The 21,034-nt window shown below is 40.8% G+C and overlaps 1 protein-coding gene across 1 annotated transcript in view; it reads right to left on the reverse strand.

Moving 5' to 3' along the window:
* The window catches only part of NYAP2 (neuronal tyrosine-phosphorylated phosphoinositide-3-kinase adaptor 2), a gene marked incomplete at both ends in the record, with an annotated part of 254,889 nt that overhangs the window by 68,407 nt on the left and 165,448 nt on the right, over nt 1-21,034 (reverse strand). Inside the window, one exon of the mRNA XM_082658329.1 lies at nt 12,192-12,401. Coding sequence (XP_082514455.1) covers nt 12,192-12,401 — 210 coding nt within the window. The remainder of the gene's footprint in view (nt 1-12,191; nt 12,402-21,034) is intronic.

Genomic DNA, 21,034 nt, shown 5'->3' on the forward strand with positions numbered 1-21,034 from the left:
AAGGCAGAGGACATCTGTCATCACCTTAGAGGGTGCTGTTCAAGACAGGTGTTCTTACAAGTCTGCTCAATGAGTAAATGGCTGAACCAAAGAAAGACAAGCATGTACAATGTTGCTATTTTATTAGGGGAAGAAAAGCACATGTGTGACACAGTTGCTCAGGTGCTCTAGAATTAATTTTTAGATCTATCAAAACAATCAGTTATAAACAACTCTCAGTTAGTTACAAGAACAGAGAAATTTCACGGGCTAGACAGCAAACACTTCTTTGAATTTGGGGCAGCATATTTATCTTCATAATTCTGTTTCCCGTGGTTTAGGATGAGAATGTATTAGCTGACTTTGTAAACCTGATCCCCGAGTTTAAAATCCTGGGAGTTTAAAATCCATAAGTGGATTCCTGGCACTTTTAGGTAAGACTCGAATCACTGATGCAGCCAGCTCAGCCTGGCTCTGTCAGACTTCTGCTCTCAGCTACTCTCCCACATGTGCCCTCAAGTCCCAGGGTCATCACACCTCCTGGGTCCTCCCTGGATTGTTCCTTCTTCTAAGTCACCTGGGATCTCAGTTCCCCAGAGATTAGGAGGCCGTGTAACCTTCTTCAGAGGGAGTGCGGTGTCATTTTCCTTGGTAGATTCTGTCACAGACTGTAGTTATACTTTTAGCTTTTGTGATTAATAGCAATCTCCTCCACTGGTATGTGCTCAGTGCCTGATAACTTTATATTGGAAAAAACAGAAGAATAAATGAATGGATGGATAGATGAATGAATTCCTGAGCATGGAGGTGGAAAAAGGGAAACTCAACCTAATTCAATCATGGGAAGAGATCTGTACTACGGGTCAGGAACCTGAAATCCCTTTCCTGATTTGAGTCTACCAATTACCAATGAGTCTGGGCCGTTTGGTTCCTCTTGAGCAGCTGTTTGGTCACCTAAATAATCAGATCATAACACCAGCCCACAGATGCACAGGTTTCTGTGAAGATCAAATGAAACAGCACTTATTTTAAAAGCTAACAATGGTATATAAATATAAGGCGTTATTTTAAATGGATAACCAACAAGGTGATAAAATTCAATTCCATAATTCAGGCTAAATATAATTTGCAATAATCTTACAGCAAATTTTGTAATTCCATCAGATTTTTTTTGCCTGTGTATTTATTTAGCTGTTAATTTGAACATAAAGGACCTTAAAATCGTCTGGTTTCTTCAAGTCACAAAAATGTCTTATTGAAGTAATAATTTAAATGCTTAGTTCCTTACACTGATTACAATTTTGAACTTTATTTCAAGGAAACTCTTCTCTCCTGGCCCATTCAGGCCTGCTCCTGGTACACGGAGGAGGCGGCCTCTCTCTCTTTGCCTGTCTCTAGGTTCTTACCCTGCTGCCCCCAGCTTGATCCCCACCAAGTCTGCCCTCACAAGGGCTGAGGTAGAAGGAAGGAGGAGAGGTGAGGGGCAGGAAAGGTCTTCTTGCCTGGCACTAGCATGAGCCAGCGTGTCTCACACTCTGGTGTAGCAGGGAAGGAAAGAGAGGTTGATACTCTCTTCCTGGGGTGCTTTCAAGTATACCCTGAAGGGCCCTCATGGTTAGCTATCTCTCACCTGAAGATCTCCCGGCTGTTTGTCCACTGGGCATCCTGTGGATGGACCTTGAGCCATGTCCTGCAGAGTCCTTGCTGTTCCTGGCAGTCACATGACCTAAGCCACCTCCAGTGTTTCTCTCCTAATGGATTTCTCTCCATGGCCTAACCTGGTCCACGGGGAACACACTTTATACACATGTTTAACCCATTGGCAGTAGCTGGAGAGTGACTTGCCAAGCAGCTGTCTGCTCTGTGGTCATAGGCTATTCAGCTAACCTCTTGTACTTTTTTTTTAACAGTGTCCCTTCAATAACTAGAAACAAATAACAAGATTTCCAGGTGGTCCCGTGAAAGTCTATCTCACTTGATTTTTCACTGGGGGAGACACTTCTCACTTCTCATCGCTCCTCTATGAGGGATGCACACACACACACACACACACACACACACACACACACACACACACACACACACACACACACACACACACACACACAGTCTATCTCGGAGTCTCTAATAGCTGGTTTCTAGCCTCTCAGCCTCTACCCCCTTTCCTAGGCTAGAGAAGGGAGTTCAGTTAAGGACAACAACATTCACTTTGATCACCTCCTTTGCAAATTCTCATTCTGTGGTCTAGCTTTTTGCCTTGGACTGTGGGAGTAATCACCTCCTATCATTTTGTAATTAGCCTGCCGCATCTTATACCCTGCTGGTTTACATCCAAACCCCATAAAGACACACATTGGCTTCTTAAAATGGTTCAGACCAAGTTCTCCTTTTCTGGTTGTTTCTCAAAGCCGTATCACCAGTATCAGGAGAAACACCAATGAAACCATTTCTCTGGTGAACACAAATTCTAGCAGCCAGAAGTGGCAGTTTTCTGCTTAGAAGTCAAAGTGGGATGATTGGAGATATGACTTACATTATTCTCCAAAGACTCTCCATGTGAGAATTCTGTTATGTGTTTACTACTAGAATTCAGAAAGGGAGAGTTAAACTCTAGAGTGTGAAATTAGTGAGCAGAACCTAGAGCTGGATCTGGCCAGTGTTGGCCGAGGAAATAACCCAGCATCCAATTAGAACTGGGAAGAAGAGCAGATGTGGAAAACCGAGTTCTGGTGCCTGAGCCGAGGGTACAGAATGACAGCCTTGAGGGTCGTAGATGCGGAAGCCCACAGCTGCCTGCGGCAATGCGGACGGAACCAAGCAGGAAGTTAGTCAATATCCTACAGCGAAGCCTGAATTACCTTGGGGCCTGAATCCTATCAGACTGGTTTGTAGTCCCTGTTGCATTATAACAATGAACATAACAGAAATGACAGACCCCAAATCCACAGACCCCAAACGGTTAAAACCATGACAGTTAAAAATGATGCTTTGAAAAGTGGGATGGTGGAGCAGAAGACGGGAGGGTGGGTTTTCACTTTTTTCTTTGACTTTTGGGTTTTCAATAAGCATGCTTCAGTCAAATAATAATAAAATATTTTCATCTGATGGAAAACCAGCAAAATTCAAATAGACCTTGGCGGCTATAATCAGTTAATGATTTCACACTTCGCCCAAACTCGGTGAGTTAGAAAGACACTTGCTGAGTTTTGTTCTTCAGTCTATGGATCAGTTGGGTAGTTTTTCTGGACTGGGCTGGGCTCACTCATGCATCGTGGTCAGCTGTGGGTCAGGTACATGTTTCTGCTCTTTCATGCTGTGTTTTCTCACATGCTTGGGGGTTGGCTGGCTGAAGGCTGAGGACTCTTGGTTTTCCTCCGTATGTATCTCATTCTCCAACACGCTAGTCAAGTGTGTTTACGTGGTGGAGGTAGGGTTGGAAACAGTGAACATAAGCATTCATGGCCTCTGGAGGCTGAGGCTCAGAACCGACACACAGTTACTTCCATCTCACTCTATCCGTCAATGCAAGACTCAAGGCCAACCCAGATTTAAGGGTTAGGAAATAGACCTTACTTCTTGATAAGGAGCTATTAAAGCACATTGCAAAGAGCACGGATACAAGGAGAGGGGAATGATTGGGACCGTTACTGCAACTACAGCATCCCAAAGGTGCCAGACCACGTGAAAAAATGGAAGAGGGAAACGAGAAGAGCGTTTGGGAATTATGTAGCCATATTAATGTTTACTGTTAATCAGGTTCTAAAAGTAAATCTTTTTCATCCACACTTCAGTGAGTGAGCTGCAGAGAACACTCTATCCCCTCTTACATGCCTGGTTCCTACTCATCATGCTAGTACCAAATTTAATATCACTTACTCCAGGAAGCCTGTCTGAATTACCTTCCTTTTAGACAGTGAATAAATCATGTGATTGTTCCCAGCATTTCCTCCTCATATCATTTATAAGACTCTGTTATTTTATTCTCTGTCTTCCCTGCTGGACCAGGAGCTCTGGGTGGTGGTGGGGGTCTGGTCTATCACGTTTATCTTGCACCCCCAGCACCTAGTCCCTGCATGGCACAGAGTAGATGCTGAATCAACTTTTGTTAAATGAACACAAAGGGAATGAATGACAATAGATGAATGAATGTCAAGTTGGGTGTTTATTAAAGAAATGTACACATTTGTGGATATCGGTATTTTCTTGTGATACCCATATCCTTGCGAACCTGGTTTTAAATCCATTCATTGCTACCAAGTAGAAAAGAAACACTGTGAGAATTAAGATTACTCTTTGATAGCTACGTATAATGCAGCAAGCAAGTTTTAAAGCCTGCACCTGATATTTTCTCCAAATTTCACAAGTGCAAACTGAAGAGAATCCAAAAATGGCCTTTACACTGGCCAAAAAACTTTGTTGGAAAACGTACAAATAAATGAAGCACAGGTTGTTGCGCTAGTAGTGGCCTTATAACCAATTTATACTCTGTGTAACTGAAGAAAACCTTATCTTTGCAATGCGCTGAGCTTTCCAAAGGAAATATTCAGTCTTAGCCCTAGAAAAAAAATCAGAGACATTTCTAGTAAAATTGAATGGGAACAGAATAAGCCATGGTCTACGAGCTATTACAAGTCAGATTTGTACCAGACATTCCTATACATTTCTGAGTTTAATCCTCATAATAACCTACATGGTGAGATTTCCTTTATCTTTTCTGTAAAGATAGAGAAACTGGGGCACAGCCGTGTTACATAATTTCGTCAAGCTATTAGCACCAAAATGTTAATTTATTAACATTGTCATAAAGCATGACTTACTTAAAGAAAAAGAAAAACTATATCAATTTATTACGGTTTGCCAGGAATTACTGTTATAAGTACTGTTCCACAATCTCCAGTCCTACTGCCCAATGCCTGCTTCTTGCCTGTTTTTCATTCTTGCTGCCCAACTTGTGCACATGGGAGTCTTCCTGGATATGAATATTTCTGAGTTATGGTTGCCAGGATGTTTATCAGCAAAGTTAGCCAGTCATTCCAGGTTATCAAGTAAAGTATGGTAAATATGTTTCAGAACTTCATGAATCAACTGGTAATTATCAATTTTCAAAGACTAGACTCTTAAGTTCAATTGCAGTTCCCTTTCCTGAATCCCAGTTTTCTGCTGCTTTTATTAAATGGTCCCCATTCTGCTAAATCTTCTTCCCAGAGATCCACTCTTAGGTCTTTAGCTAACACCCTAACATCTTTGTGACCTTTCCAGTCTTAAAAGGCATGGTTAGAATATGAATTAGCGTAGAAAATGTCTTATGAACCATAGTTTGGGGTGCAGGTGTGCTAAATGTCATGCTGGAGACAGAGCGCTCACCATTCCCAGCAAAACAACCCATGACTCCTTTCTATTTCTCTTGCTACCTTCTTTGTTTAAATTCTGCTCAGTTCAAGGTCCAGCTCAAATGCCACTACTCATAGGAAACTTTCCTTCATTACCACAGACGATTGAGTCTCTAAGCTCTCCTGCAAAGATACGTGCCAAGGTATCTGGGATCATACTAATAACAAGTATTTATTTAATATTCATTGTATTCCACACACCATGCTAAGTGTGTTAATATGTTATCTCATTTAATTCTCACCTTTACTTTGCAGTAGCATCTATGAATTAGGTACTATTATCATCCATCTTTTGTGGCTGAAGGTCAGAGTGATGACGGGACATGCCCGATGTCATCACTAATAAAAACAGAGTCTGGATTTAAATCCAGATCTTCTGGATGCCCAAACCTCAGTGCTCAATGACTATATTATACTTTATTCACACACTTACAATTAATATAAAATTTCCTCTATTATTCTACAAATGCGGTGTGCAAAAAATGGTGTATTTCTGTTTTCTTCAACTAAAATTAAATTCATACGTTTTCCACTTCTCTGAACTTGTGTGCACAGGACTCCTCGTGGATACGAAGGGCTGACCCATGAATGGTGGTGGAAAATGCTTTCCTTCAATGGATCACGAAAAGGCCCAGAACTGTTCTACAGATCAGAACGTACAAGACGGCACCTTCCGTCTTCATCCCACACTGGTAAACAGCGTGCGAAGCTTGGAGTCTGTCTTCCAAGTATAACTATCCCCTTGAAGCATAAAATGCCACATTCTGGAGTTCAGAACCATAAAGCAGAAAGTCCAGCCTCACTGCAAACCCCTTGGAAACTGCACCCTAACTGTCCTCCCTCCCAGTCAGAGACTGGGCCACTTTGCCAGGATGCTGAGAAAGGATTAGGCCACTGGTCCTTACTATTCATGGAATGCCAGACCTCTGTACCTTTTCCAGAATTAAGAAATTCTCCCTCCCTTCTTGACCATCACAGGTCACATGTCTCTTTCTAATCGCCCCTCCTGTTCTCAGCATAGCTTCTCAAGGAGCTGCAGTTTCTAGAAAATAAAAACAGGGCGACAAGGTATTTACTGGCACCTGCTGTTTCTGCTGTAACCCAGCCTCTCTGTGATTCAGGGTCAACTGCACACCTCCACCAACTGGTCATCGCTTGATTTTACTTTATTTTATTCTATTTTGTTTTGTTTTCTGTTTTTTTAATTTATTTTTTAAGTTTTTATTTTATATTGTATATTAGTTGAATTACAATGTTGTGTTAGTGTCATGTGTACAGCAAAGTGAGTCGGTTATACATATACATACATCTCTTCTTTTTCAAATTCTTTTCCCATTAGGTTATTACAGAATATTGAGAAGAGTTCCCTGTGCTACACAGTAGGTCCTTGTGGTCATCTATTTTAAATATAGTAGTGTGTACATGTCACACAAACCAGAAAATGCAAATTGACATCCTTTATGTCTTACTCAGCCAGAGGAAGCAAATGATTTGATTCAATGTTTTTAAAAAATTTAGCTCTATTGAAAAATTGAGAGATTTCATGTTACAGTAATTAAATCTGGGAATTTGGGGTGAGCCTCTCTCATGGCGAGCATCAACTGGTACTGAGTAGCTTCTGCCCCCTTGAGATGCTTCGGTACTTTCCAGGTCACCTGCATCTCCATCATTCCATCCTGATGTTTGTCAGTTTGCAATAGATTTCCTCTGCAATGCCAAAATACTTCTCCAGGTTTATGCTTCTAACAAATGTGGAAATACATAACTTAGACCAAAAGAACTTCAAGTTTCAAGAAAAATGGGGAAAATACTTTCCTTTGTGAGAGCAAAGAATAGTGGTATGTATGCAATGCATAAGCAAAACATATCCGTTCTGAAGAAGGCGCCTCTCCTAATTCACCCACTGATGCTACCTGCCTGTCACCAGGCATCTCAGTTTGCATCTCATGGTGGACATTCTCACAGAGCAAAAACACACCAGGCTGAATACACAGAAACTGAGGTCATTTGAAGATGGTCTCATTTATAGACAATATAGGCCTTGCTAAGCCAAAGCCTCTGAGTTTACTTCCCAAATTGCTTTTCCCGTCAGGCAGGCCTGGCAGGACCAAGCCAGGAGAGGTCTGCCTCAGCCTTTGCTCATCTTCCTCACCCCATGTGGAAAGTTCTCCCTCTATATTTCTACGCAATTAATAATAATAATAATAAATGATTTTTAAACAGACCTGATACAATCCTGGTTAAAGACTCAATGTCTCCCATTAAGCCCTCTATCCTTTTTCCAGCCTGCCCTCATTTTTTGTTCTCTGAATGATTTTAAATGTATAGTAAAAAGTAGATAATAGTGGAAATAATACACTTAATTATAATCTAATTCATTTATGCTCAATAGTTTTGTGTCATAAAGAAGCAGAGTAATATCGTAGAGTGGCAGAGACCGTGTTTTATGTTTTATATAACCCTATAGTGTATGTATGTATGTGTGTGTGTGTTTGTCCCCAAAAACTATCACAGAGATGGATAAAAGCTTGCAAACTATTTGTTGATTGATTTGGTAATTGAAATCTAAATTTTTGTTAATACAATATTACCGGTATAATTTCTACTTTTTTTTTTTTTTTTTTGCGGTACGCGGGCCTCTCACTGTTGTGGCCTCTCCCGTTGCGGAGCACAGGCTCCGGACGTGCAGGCTCAGCGGCCATGGCTCACGGGCCCAGCCGCTCCGCAGCATGTGGGATCTTCCCGGACCAGGGCACGAACCCGTGTCCCCTGCATCAGCAGGCGGACTCCCAACCACCGCGCCACCAGGGAAGCCCCTAATTTCTACTTTTTCTCATGAGCATTTGGGTTCCAGTCCTCCACCACCTTCAAGACTCTCCCCCTGGGGAATCTCTGATTTACTAAACAACGGTGACTTGAATAAAGTACCACAGCAACCAGTGGCACTCGCTGTTAATTAGAGCTGAGATCTCCTGACACGCTCACCCACTTTACTTCAGCATTTCCTCCATTCCTCAAAAGAGCTGTTAAGAACAACCATTTCAAGTGGCTAAACTACTTTTGTTAAAGCAAATAGTCTGTGACTGGTAGCAGTTGGTGTGCCTTTGTATGCGTGCGTGTGTGTGTGTGTGTGTGTGTGTGTGTGTGTGTGTGTGTCTATGTGTATGTGTTAGTGAAACAGACAGAGAAAGAACCAGAAGCAGAAAGTTGATGGACACAGAGAGGGGGGATTTAAAAGTGGAACTGGTGGAACCTTCTTATATCTTGAGCATTAGGTGTGGAGCTGGGTACCTCCTTGTTTAGGGAAGAGGGTTATCGGTCGCAGTTCTGGTGTAGTGTAGGAAGGGGATTCATAGTCCAGTGGCCCCGTGTCAAGGAAACAATAATGAAGTGTGAAGAGAAGACAGATAAAGAGTAAATACTGACTCACTCTCTTTTGTTCCAAAAAGTAAGTCCAAAATGCTCTCTTCACATAGTTATTTGCCTGGACAAAGGCCATCTCACTGATGAGGGTTACTCTTTAGGGTGTACACCATTTGTTTAAAACCCCAAAGGTACGTGAACTTTATATTCAAATATCAATATTATACCTTTTTTGCTAGTGGAACTATGCCATTTTCTAGTATAGAATTGGCACATTTTAAGCTCTTTCTTTTTAGAAAAATTAAAACTGCCAATATAACAAATAGTTTGCCTTTTCTCCTCTTACCCTCAAAATTGGAATAAAATAGCCCATTCTCAAGGCTCTGATAACACTTTTCCACTCATACAAAGGTAAAAAGTTGCAGAACAGAAAATAACATTTGTCTTGTTGGAGGATTATAGGAACATTGTTACCAGACCTATCTGTACAGCTGCAGGTACAAAGGATTCTGGCGCCAGGAAGTTTCCAACAACCAGCCACAACGCCTCCCCTTTTAGTATAAAAAAAGCTGGAATTCTAACTCAGGAAAGATGGTTCTTTGGGACACTAGTCCACCATCTTCTGGGTCTGCTGGTTTTACAAATAAAGTCACTATTCCTTGCCCCAACACCTCGTCTCTCAATTTATTGGCCTGTCGTGCAGTGAGCAGTCAAAGCTTGGACTCATTAACAATGCTGACTATCCCTGTCTGAGTAAAGGGTCTCCCAGTCACCCATGCTTGAAGCCTTGGAGTTACTATTGGATCTTTCATGATGAAAATTGAATTATATTATATCTATCTTAAAAATATTCAAATGACTACAAAAGTCCACCACATAATGTTCAAAACCTAACCATGATGGGGCAGATAACTGTCCATTGCTTATGCAACACTCCATCCCCATCCCTGCAAATAGGCTGTTGATTTCATTTCCAGGTATAAGGCAGAGTTCCCTTGATTTAAGGGAAAGAAAGGCCCTCTATAAGCCCATGATGTTTCCCAGATCTGGCTAAGTAGATCAAAGAGAGCATCTGAAGGAGCATGATGCCCAGAAATGTCTCCTCAGCTTGTGATCATAAATATAACCATCAAGGGTAGCAGAAGAGAAGAGTTAGAAGGATAGAAAGTTCCTTGGTCCTCAATGATATCACTGAACAGTTACAAGACTCCTGCAACTGCCCACCGCCAGACCCAGCACTATGGAGCGTTAACAGAAGCCGGTATTACTTTAGCCACTGTTAATTGGTACTCTGTGACTGAAAGCATTTCTGTTTAATGCACAAGACCCTTCAGGATTCTTGCTATCTGGTCCCACCCTACTTTGCAGTTTCTCCAACCTTCCCCAACCCTTCACAGCAAAGGTTCCATCCTGTAGTGTTTTAGATTTTCTTTTAGAAGGCTGACTTATTTCTTCTGTGTCCTCCAGGTGAGCAGCTCTTGATGGTTCAAGCTCTAGCTCAAAATGTTACCTCCTCAAGCAATGATTATCAATCCACCAAAAGCCTCTGATTGTTTTTCCTGAAATCACACCCTCCCAAGAAAAATTAATTTCTCCTCTGTGTTGCATATTATTTCTATATAACACATTCTGTTGCAATGATCCATTCATCTGTCTTGCACTTGCCTTTGAGTCCCCAAATATGAGGACGTCTTACTCATGGCTGTATTCACAGATCCTAGAACAGTGGCTATTTTACGTAATAAACGCTCAGCTAATGCTTCTGGATTTTATAAAATACCCGTGGTCACAATAGGAGCAGATACTATTCATGGTTTTCTTGGATAGAACTGGTACAAACTTAGATAATCATTAAAAATATACTACTAATAAACCTAAAACTAATCACAGTTCCCAACTGAATAGTGATGTCAACCTTCTTTGGGAGTGGCTTTTTTCATTTCTACAAAATGCTATTTGTTCCCTATGGGTTTTTTTTCTTTCTGACAAAATGCACAGATATCTTCTTCTCATATACCTATAGATATTTATACTTTACTACCAAAAATATATTTTTAGAGTTCTGATAAATTCACATAATGTTCCTTCTCTGCGAGTTGAACTCACGCTGTTGATTACCCATGTGATACATGATATGGCTCCATCACCAAAGCTTTCAGTTACATTTTCAGTCTGAGGAAGCTGTTGCTCTACCTCTGCCTGGGTATTGTTCTAGAAACATCCCTTCCCCAATATAGAGATCTTCATCCCGTTCCAGTTTTTTTTTGTTTTCGTTTTTTTGGCTGTGTTGGGTCTTCATTGCTGCACGCAGGCTTTCTCTCTAGCTGCGGCGCACGGGCTTCTCATTGCGGTGGCTTCTCTTGTTGCGGAGCATGGGTTCTAGGCACGTGGGCTTCAGTAGTTGTGGCTCGCGGGCTCTAGAGTGCAGGCTCAGTAGCTGTGGCGCACGGGCTTAGCTGCTGTGCGGCATGTGGGTTCCTCCCGGACCAGAGCTCGAACCCACATCCCCTGCATTGGCAGGCAGATTCTTAACCACTGCGCCACCAGGGAAGCCCCCCTGTTCCAGTTTTAACTTGTGCGTGACTGTCAGAGAGACCACAGGCTAAACTCATGCTAATTGCTTTCCAAGATGAATATCAGAGTTGAAAAAACATTAAAGAATTGGTCTTTTCTTCAGAGCTCTAACACTCTTAAGGAATAGAAATCTGAAAACTACAGGCAGTTGCTTGATTATTTGCTGTTTATTTCAATTGACAGCTCTCTGAGTCCACCATATAGATCAATCAGTTCAAAGCACACATATTCTGCCTTTTAAAAATTGATGTTTAATAATATTTATCTATTAACAATGCAAAATTGCATCACAGATTTTAATTTCAACTTGTGAATTTAAAGGTGTGTTAGATTATAATTTTCCAGCTCTTTTGACCTACAGGGAAACTTAGTACCTTGCCCAATGACCAGTTACTGTCTTCAGCTTATTACTGATACATCAAACGTCTCATAATATTTACTCTCTCTACTGCCTTCATATCGTCTTTGCTACATTTTTATCCTCAATTTTACTTCCTATTCATTTTTTCCCAGTTGTCTAGAATTTTTTTGAAGCAAAGGAGGCATAAACTCTAAGTTACTTCAACTTTATAAATGTAAACTGCTTTAGATGAGCCCCGAGGATTCTTTTTTTTAAGCAATTTAGTGCAAGACAGTTGGAGTTGTAAGGGCTGCTGCGTTGCACAGCTCCGAAAAGCACCATTCACTTCTCTATCATCCATGTGAAGAATGTTCCCTGTAGTGTGCCACATGCTGTCACCTCCTTTTGTGTGCAGGGCTATTTACGCTGTCTCTATGAGTAGAGACAGAGATATCTGTGGTTATGGTTTTCTAAGTGATAATTTCATAAAAGCAGTTTCTAGACACCCGAGGACTTACCGTCCAGGAGAACATTATCTTTCTTACCTGAGCTGTGGTTTCCTGCTAGCAAGGTGGGGCTCACAGAGCATCTTCCCAGTCTACTGGTGACCACAGGTGGCCCAGGTGTTCCATCCCATTCCTGAGCTTTGATAGGCTCTCTGGAGGAAGATGCCCCATGATGTCCTCTCTCTTTGTTGTCCAACTTTGGTATTGGTTCCGTGCTGTGGCTCCGAACTTTCAGCTCCTCTGCTGATTCTGTGTATTAACCAGAATTACATTCTGTTAAACAAGAGTCAAATCCTTCCCAGATTCCTTAAATATTAAAGAATGATTTTCTAAAATATTTTAAATATATTTTTGGAAATTTAGACTTGTGTTGAAGACTACATTTAAATAAAACAGGGACAGATCACATGGGTCGTTTTTCTGAGCTGTGCAGGTTATTATCAGCAGAAAATAATTATCTCTTCGGAAGTAGAGAACCTCAATGAATATTCAGCATTCTTTAGTAACTCTTCCCTTCTGCTAATCTTCAAGGAAACTTCATAAGGAGCACTTTACACTCCCTCTCTTTACTTTCTCATCTTCTCTTCATTCTGCTACCCACTGTGACATGAATTTAGCCCAGCCACTCTACTAAACGTGCTTTTGCTTAAATCACCTAGTGCTTTTTAGTTGGCAAATTAAGAAGACATTTTTAAGCCATTTGATTACTCTTTGATTACTGTCTTATTGATATCTTCAATTTTCTTGGCTTCACTGATGGGCCATCTTCCTGTGGTGTGCTCGCTAACACCACTGCTGTGTCATTCATACCTGTTCTTCCTCGGAGAGTCCCTCATATGTTGGTTGTCCCCAGGGTTCTAGCTTAGCCACTGTTCTCACTCTACATATATTCTTTCTGTGATTTCATCCTCCAGGATTCAACTAGCAATTGTCTGATGGCTAGTGATTTCTAAATAGTTTGTCAGAAGTCTGGAACATTCTCCTGAGCTGCAGACTCATTTATCCAACTGCCTACTGGATGAGTCCATCCGGATGCCCCTTAGATAACACAAATTTAACATTCACGTACTGTACTGACACCATTTCTTACTAAACTAATGGTTCCTTCTGTGCTGCTAAACATCCAAGCTAGAAACGTATCTGTCTCTTTCTTTAACCGCTACTCTCCAAATCCATCAGTCTGCAAATTCTACAGATTTTATTTCTAAATATCTTGTTTTCCCTTCTGTTGCACTTTGTATCATGTTTACCTCAACTGTTCTGGCTCAAGCTCTAATCATCACCCTTGAATTATTGCAACCTGCCTCCTTGACTCTGTCCTTGACTCCCCAAAATACAAGCTCCGTTGACTGCCAAAGTGATCTGTTTAAAATGAAAATCTGATCAAGTGTTTTTTTCAGGGACTAGATGCGATAGCCATTCTGTAAGGCATGTACAGAAGTGTTTAAAAGCATATGTAGTTTGGGATTAACAGAAACACACTACTAATATATAAAATAGATCACCAACAAGGACCTACTGTATAGCACAGGGAACTTTACTTAATATTTTGTAATAACCTATAAGGGAAAAGAAGCTGAAAAAGAATATATATATATATATATCACTTTGCTATACACCTAAAACTATCACAACATTGTAAATCAACTATACTTCAATTTAAAAAAAATAGCCAATGGGAAAATTTTTTTTAATAAAATCACTTCCTAATTAAAAAAAAAGCACATGTAGTAAATAAACATGGTTTAGAAGTGATATCCACTTGCTACATTCAGAACGATGTTATTTCAGAGAACTGATGTGATAGCCATTCTGTAATGCACATAGATAAGTGTTTAGAGACAAAAACAAAAAAATACAAATCTGTTCTTAATGTAAACCCTGACTAAAATCCTTCCAGAAGCCCACTGTTACCCACAGAAGTATGTCTAAGCCCTTTACAACCCACAAGACTCTCCACCATCTCACTCTTTCCTGCCTCTCTAACTTTTTTACTTCCTACCTGAACGTTGTATTCAAGAAATATCAATAAATTGGCTGTAGCTTCCTCTTCTCCACTCCACTTCCAACAAAAACTTCCAAGAAAAACAACACTGGTTTCTATAGCTACCATCTCCTATCTCACCTGCTTTGAATACCCTTACATCCTGTCCTTTAATTGGGGAACTCTTTCCTCAGTCCAGGTTACTTTATTTAAGTATCCTTGAGGCCTCCCCATCCCATATATCCAGCCCATGTTGGGATAAAGTCATCTCTGCACTGACACTGTCTTGTATCATTTTTCTGTGTACCTGTTCTTCTTAAAAGACCCAGAGTTCTTTAAAGGCAAGGACTGAGTATTTTTTTTTTTTTTTTTTTTCAGTACTCGGGCCTCTCACTGTTGTGGCCTCTCCCATTGCAGAACAGGCTCCGGACGCGTAGGCTCAGTGGCCATGGCTCACGGGCCCAGCCGCTCCGCGGCATGTGGGATCTTCCCGGACCGGGGCACGAACCCGTGTTCCCTGCATCGGCAGGCAGACTCCCAACCACTGTGCCACCAGGGAAGCCCTGAGTTTTGATTTTTGCTTTTTTCTCCACTTGGTGCCTCTAGCTCTTAGCATATTGCTCAGTAGGTATTTAACCAATTCATTTATCGAGTACTTTTCCCAACTCCTCCGGCACCTCTCTGATGTGTGTAGAAAATACAACATTCTTAATGGAACAAGAGGATCAAGCCAGTGTTACAAATGTACTGAAGTGGCACAGAGCTAATAGTATTTTCAAAAATCTGGTTACCTAAAAATCACAAGTTGTAAAATTCACCAGGTTGAAAGTTTAATTCAAATAAAGATCTTTGAGAAAGACCATAGTGAAAAATTACAGAAATGGTTCAGAGAATCTGTATTTTGTTTTCTTTGCATGTAAGTTCAAACACTCATCATCTTCAAGCAGTGTGATAAGACAGATGTCACACTTTGGTTCCCTATTATCCGAATCTGTGGGGCAGAGACAGAATAGGTTATAATATAGTAAGCAGCTGGGTGAGGGATCTGAGAGGCCCAGCTGGGAGCCTTGGCCATTGTGGCCATATGGCTGGTGGCCCATGACGTTGAGCCCTTGGTTTCTCCACTTGGAGCTTCATTTTGCTTAACTACAAAATGGAGATAATACCAGCCCTGCCTAACTTTCCCCATTTAATTTGAAGGATCTAATAATATCCTACATTTTAAAATATTTTAAAAACAAAACAGGGCCACACATGCAAAAAGTAGCATTCATTTAAAAAATTGTAGTAATTTGTCATTTATGAATTTATTTATTCTTTCTACATTTGTTTTGGATAATCACTGAGAGACTGAAGATACAGATAGAAAACTGCCAGACCACATAGAAAAATAGAATTCTAGCTGATTATCTACAATAACCAGCCCAGAAAGCCAACCTACAATCTATAATTCAGACTTGTAGAAATTCAGACCACTATCTCTAGCAAATAATAACCTGTATAACAATTGGCCCAAAGCAGCCAGGATTTGATTAAAAACTGACAGCTTCCCCAGTTTTTGGCCCTGCTTTTAGCATAGGATCAACCAGAGAAAGTCAAATATGTTCCCCTAACCAACGACATAGGATGTCCTTCTTCTAGTTAGGCTGCCTATAGCTTCCCTATGCCAACAGCCTTCACTGGGGGTGTAACTGAAGCCTTCCCTTTTTCCCACTATAAAGCTTTCCCACTCTTCTCCCTGCCTTGAGTCTCTGCCAAATGTGGTGGCTGACTGCCTTGCTTCAGCAAGGCCTGATGAAATAGCCCTGCGTGTTCTCATTTGTTTGCTCTTCGTTTATTTCCACATTGCTATGGTTCCTTCCAGCTCCCAGGTGCTATGCAGTTGTGTAAACACATGTCAAAAATATCATTCTATGAGACAGAACTTAAACCAGGAGGGTAGTTCCATAAGAACAATCTTAGAAAGATCCCAAGCTTAAGTCCCAGTTATACTGAAATCAAATATAAGTAAAAATATTTTAAACTAATACATTCCAGCAAATAACCATAGCAAGACAATTTAACCAACACTTACTTTTCTGTGCCCTGAGTCAAATGGAATAAAACCAGTATCAGAAAAGAACATCCTAGACTATATCCAAGCTGTTTATTCACAGTTTCAAAGAAAATGTAGCTCTGGCTTCCAAATGTCACAGCATCAGAACCTAATGACCCATCTGTTTCACCTCACGTTCTCTTCCAGATTTTAAACTAACCATTGGGATGTTTGCCTTATTATCGACCTCTATGTTTTATTCCCACTGCCATCATTAAGCAGTTACAATTTTTTTCTTATCTCTCTCTCTCTCTCTCTCTCTCTCTCACACACACACACACACACACACACATACACACACATATACACACACACACACACATACACACACACACAAACACACAGAGTCTTCTACCACTGGTATTGAAATTAACCAAACTAAAAAAAATGCTCTCATTTAACACTGGGTCCAATACTGTTCCTGCAGGTTCGGACACTATTTTAAATATGAAAGGCTGAGGATGTCAAAGTCTACCCACCAACCTCAGTTTCTTTGTTCTCATTCAAATTACTCACATACACACACCAGGGAAGTGTCATTTAGGTCTCAAATCTCAACTAAATAAAAGTCCAGTACAGCTTTGGGAACAAAAAGGAGTTTTTTTTTTTTTTCTTCTTTCTTTGTTTTCAAGTCCCAGAGGTTAGCCTTCAGTGAGTTTTGGCAGGTATATTTAGAGAAACCTGAACAAAAGGTTTGCACAAATCATGCTACTCAGACTTGTGCCGGTGTACCTTCACATCCTAAATAGAAGGCAGACCTGAAAAATCTGTAAGAAAATCATAAATGTATTATTGAGCATTTTATTGGGGAATCAACCAGGTATCCCGTGATAGTCAAGAAGAGCTTCCTACAAAATGCATTTTCTAATTAAAATAAATACGAAAAACTTTAAAATAGCTGTTGAAAGAGACCAATGGAAAGTGGACAATTAGACTAAGAAATTCATACAATAAGACATATTGAATGCTCAGAGAAATCTGTTCAGAGGAATAAGGATGTGTTTATCCATATCCATATATCTCAATGTTGTGTTAGTTTCTGCTGTGTAACAAAGTGAATCAGCACTACTTACAATAGCCAGGACATGGAAGCGACCATGGTACATTTTTACGTGGAAACTGAGTCCTTTCAGTGTTCACAGTTAAGCCCCAGTATGTAGAACTGGGCAAACTACGAAGAAGTTGCTCACCCTCTACCATGGAGTGTTGACTATTGATCTAAAATCGTATTCTCACATTGAAATCTGATCTTACTATGAAAAAAGCATATATTATTGTATTGCACTTGTCTTTCATATTGTGCATTTTACGTATCACTGTCTTAAACTTTTTACGGTGCTTAAGTTGAAGATGGATAAGTAAGGATAAGAGACCAGGAGTCATCTGTTTATGACCAACATATTCTCTACAGGATGCCAATCCACACACTGCATGCTGTGAACTCCTTTCTCAAAGTTTTCCCATTTCCTGCTGCTTATGCTGTCTGTGAGTCTGGATTTGTCTCCCCAGCTTCTAACTCATTCCTCTCTCTCCGTTCCTGCCCTGGGTCACCTACAATCACTTGGCTCCCCAGGCGGGTGTCATGGCTTTCAGCATCAGATCTGCTGCCCACCAGACATTGACTTCCCCCAGAGTCTTTGATTCACTCTCTCAACGATGAAACAGTACTGAGGACACTTATAAATCTTCACGACCTAAAAATCCCTCTCAAGTTCTAGAGACAAAGAAAACAATTTGCAGTGATGGACCGTTACATATGGCTGTCTGGGGAACTACAACCGATTAAAACTGTTTTATCCTCTCTCCAAAGATGTTTCTTTTTTTTTTTGGCTGGAAAGATCATGCAATTATTTATTGATATGTCTGGTCTCCCCACCAGACCATAAGCTTCTTAAGCCTAAAGACTTCATCTTTCATGTTGGTACTTAATACCTGATATCAGTGAAAATCAACTGAATGAATGTGTCATCCCTGCTTCACTCAGGACAGTGAGCTTATTAGCTTTTACCCCTGGATGTAACCTTATCTTAGGCCATGACTCACAGCCTTCCCTCCAACCTTTCCAATCTCACCCGGCACATGGGCCATGGCATGAACCAATAACCCTCACTGACAAACATCAGCTAATTACTGTAGCCAAAATTATTTTTTTGTTAACCCATATATGTTTCTAATTGACTTGCGAATGATAGACCAGAAAACAAGTGATCTACCTGGGAAACTTAGTATTATTTGGAAATATGAGGAGTAACACTGCTTTCTTGGGGGACATAAGACTGCATTCTCCTTTCTTCTTTTTTTTTTGCAATATTTAACAGGATTAATTTACCTTGTCATTTAATTGCTTCTCTGAACATCTACATGATTCGGATGACTTAGACAAGAGGCTTTTATATTTGTGGTTTGTGACTGCTGTTGTACTAAAAATTTCACACTTTCACATAGGGGTCCCTTGGTTACAAAATATGGACTTAATTGTGCCTGGCAATATGGGGACCAAAGCTCATGTTGCTGATGAGAATTCGAGTTTCCTACGGATGTAAAGAATGCTTCAGAATTGTCCCCTCATATCGGTATAATCATCAAGATCAAAGTCTCTCTATTCTATTCCAACTGCTGAACCATGGAAATAATGAAAGGTGATCAAGGCAGATTAATTAGGCAGAAAAGACAACGAATTTAAACTCTAAAGGAGGCACTGCACTAAACTGCATTATCAGATGGGTATTAGAGCTGAAAGAGACCTCGGAAATCCCAGTCACAACAGCTCATCAAAAGCAAGGTGTGAGTGTATGTAATTGCTGAGGTCTGCCTGCCTTTGGGAGGGTAGCCCCAGGAAGGGGGAGTTCCCATCTCATGGGAAAGCTGGACACAACTGAGAACATATTTAATTGCTGGAAAGCTTTTATACAGTGCTCAAGTTGGCCTCCCTCCAAGCACCACTATTTGTTGGTTGTTGGTCGTCCTGTTTCTGAAACTACTCAGAGAACTAGTCTAATTCTGTGTTTAAGTAAACACCCTTTAGAATCCAGAGTGAGGGAGTCTGTCTCCCCTTGGTCATGTCATCTTCAGAATACAAATCTAGAACTCTCGCTCTCCTGGTCACCCTGGCCTGGACAATAATTGCATGTGATGGTGTCTTTTAAAACTGCGGGGTCAGGCTTCCCTGGTGGCACAGTGGTTGAGAGTCCGCCTGCCAATGCAGGGGACATGGGTTCGTGCCCCGGTGCGGGAGGATCCCACATGCCGTGGAGCGGCTGGGCCCGTGAGCCATGGCCGCTGAGCCTGCGCATCCAGAGCCTGTGCTCTGCAACGGGAGAGGCCACAACAGTGAGAGGCCTGTGTACAGAAAAAAAAAAAAAAAAAAAAAAGAACTGCGGTGTCTAGAGCTGATCAGAACCAGACAGCCTGACATGGTTTACCTATGAGTCTAGGTGGGCGCTGGGGTCCTCCCTTTGCACTTCCATTATTCCACCTCCCGAGTCCCCAGAGAAAAGAGGGCAAAGGCTCCCCTGTCTGCACAATGAAAGGGCACCAGGGAGCAGGGGCAATTTTTAAATTTTTTATGATTGCTTCTCTCATGTGAACTTTGTCATTTGGGGTCAGTTATGTCAATTCCAACATCTAAGGGATGCCTTCTCTTCAAATATATATAAAGAGCAATAGCTCAGGTATCTAGAGATTCCATGGTTTTAAAGAAAACCAGAAAGAAAATCCAGGTTTGTGTTAAGAAGGCAAATAAAGTAAAACCTTGGTTTTAATAAAATAAATGAGGTACATTATTTAATAAAATAATAAAACAGATGCGGCACATGGAAGTAGGATAGACTTTGCAAAGAATCCTAATCATCTGACACATTTAAAAAGAGCTCAGAGCTGTTACACAACTTGCTCAAGGTCACACAAATGACAATTCGTAAAAACCTGATCAAGGTTTCCTGACCACCACCCAGCAGGTAACTCTCACCCTAAGACACAGGAACTCACATACTGACTCATATTCAAAAGTTATTTTTTCATGGTTGCAAAGGATGACGCTTATTCATAGGGCAGAAAAATAAATAGAATTTTAAAGGCCATGTTTGGTCTTCAAAAACTCTCAACCAAATGTCCACATGATTTAACTACTCGCTTTTTTCAAGAGATTTTCTCTACCTAAAAAACCTTCACTGAAGTCATCAGGCATAGCTCAAATGTTGACATATTTTAGTAACACTTTCTTTAAGAAATTCTAGTATTGCAGGGTGATGAGAGACATTTTTCTCAAAGAACACAATCTATATTTTTGTTTGTTCTCCTAAGGCAGAAGCCAAGAGGACCTGTGGGCAAAGACTAGTTAGATGCTGACCGAACTGTTTGTTCTCTCTGAGCACCTAGAAAAATCATACTTCCCAGTATTCCTTGCAGTCAGGAAGAGCCATACAACTGATTTCTGGTCATTAGCATGTGAGTAGAAGTGATGTACGCCACCTCCAAGTTTGGTCCTGAAACTTCCCACAAAACCTCATCCTCTTGCATCCCCCTCCAGCTGGTTGGGATTTTCTGAGGTCCTAGATGCTGGAAAAGCCATCAGATGGAAAATCCCCAATAACGAAGGGGAGAATAGTCTATTTTCCACTGAGCCCATTAATTCACATGTCTGTGACATATGTGGTGGTCTGTGGTGGTCTGTGACATGAACAAGATATAAGTTGTATTCTATTAAGCCACTGAGGTTGTGGAGTTGTTTGCTATAGCAGTTGGACTACTCTACTACAGATTTCAATAGATAGAATTTCTCATTTTCTCTCCTGTAAAATATAT

The sequence above is a fragment of the Grampus griseus genome (genome assembly GCF_964374135.1).
Source record: "Grampus griseus genome assembly, chromosome: 7".
In the NCBI taxonomy this organism is placed as follows: domain Eukaryota; kingdom Metazoa; phylum Chordata; class Mammalia; order Artiodactyla; family Delphinidae; genus Grampus; species Grampus griseus.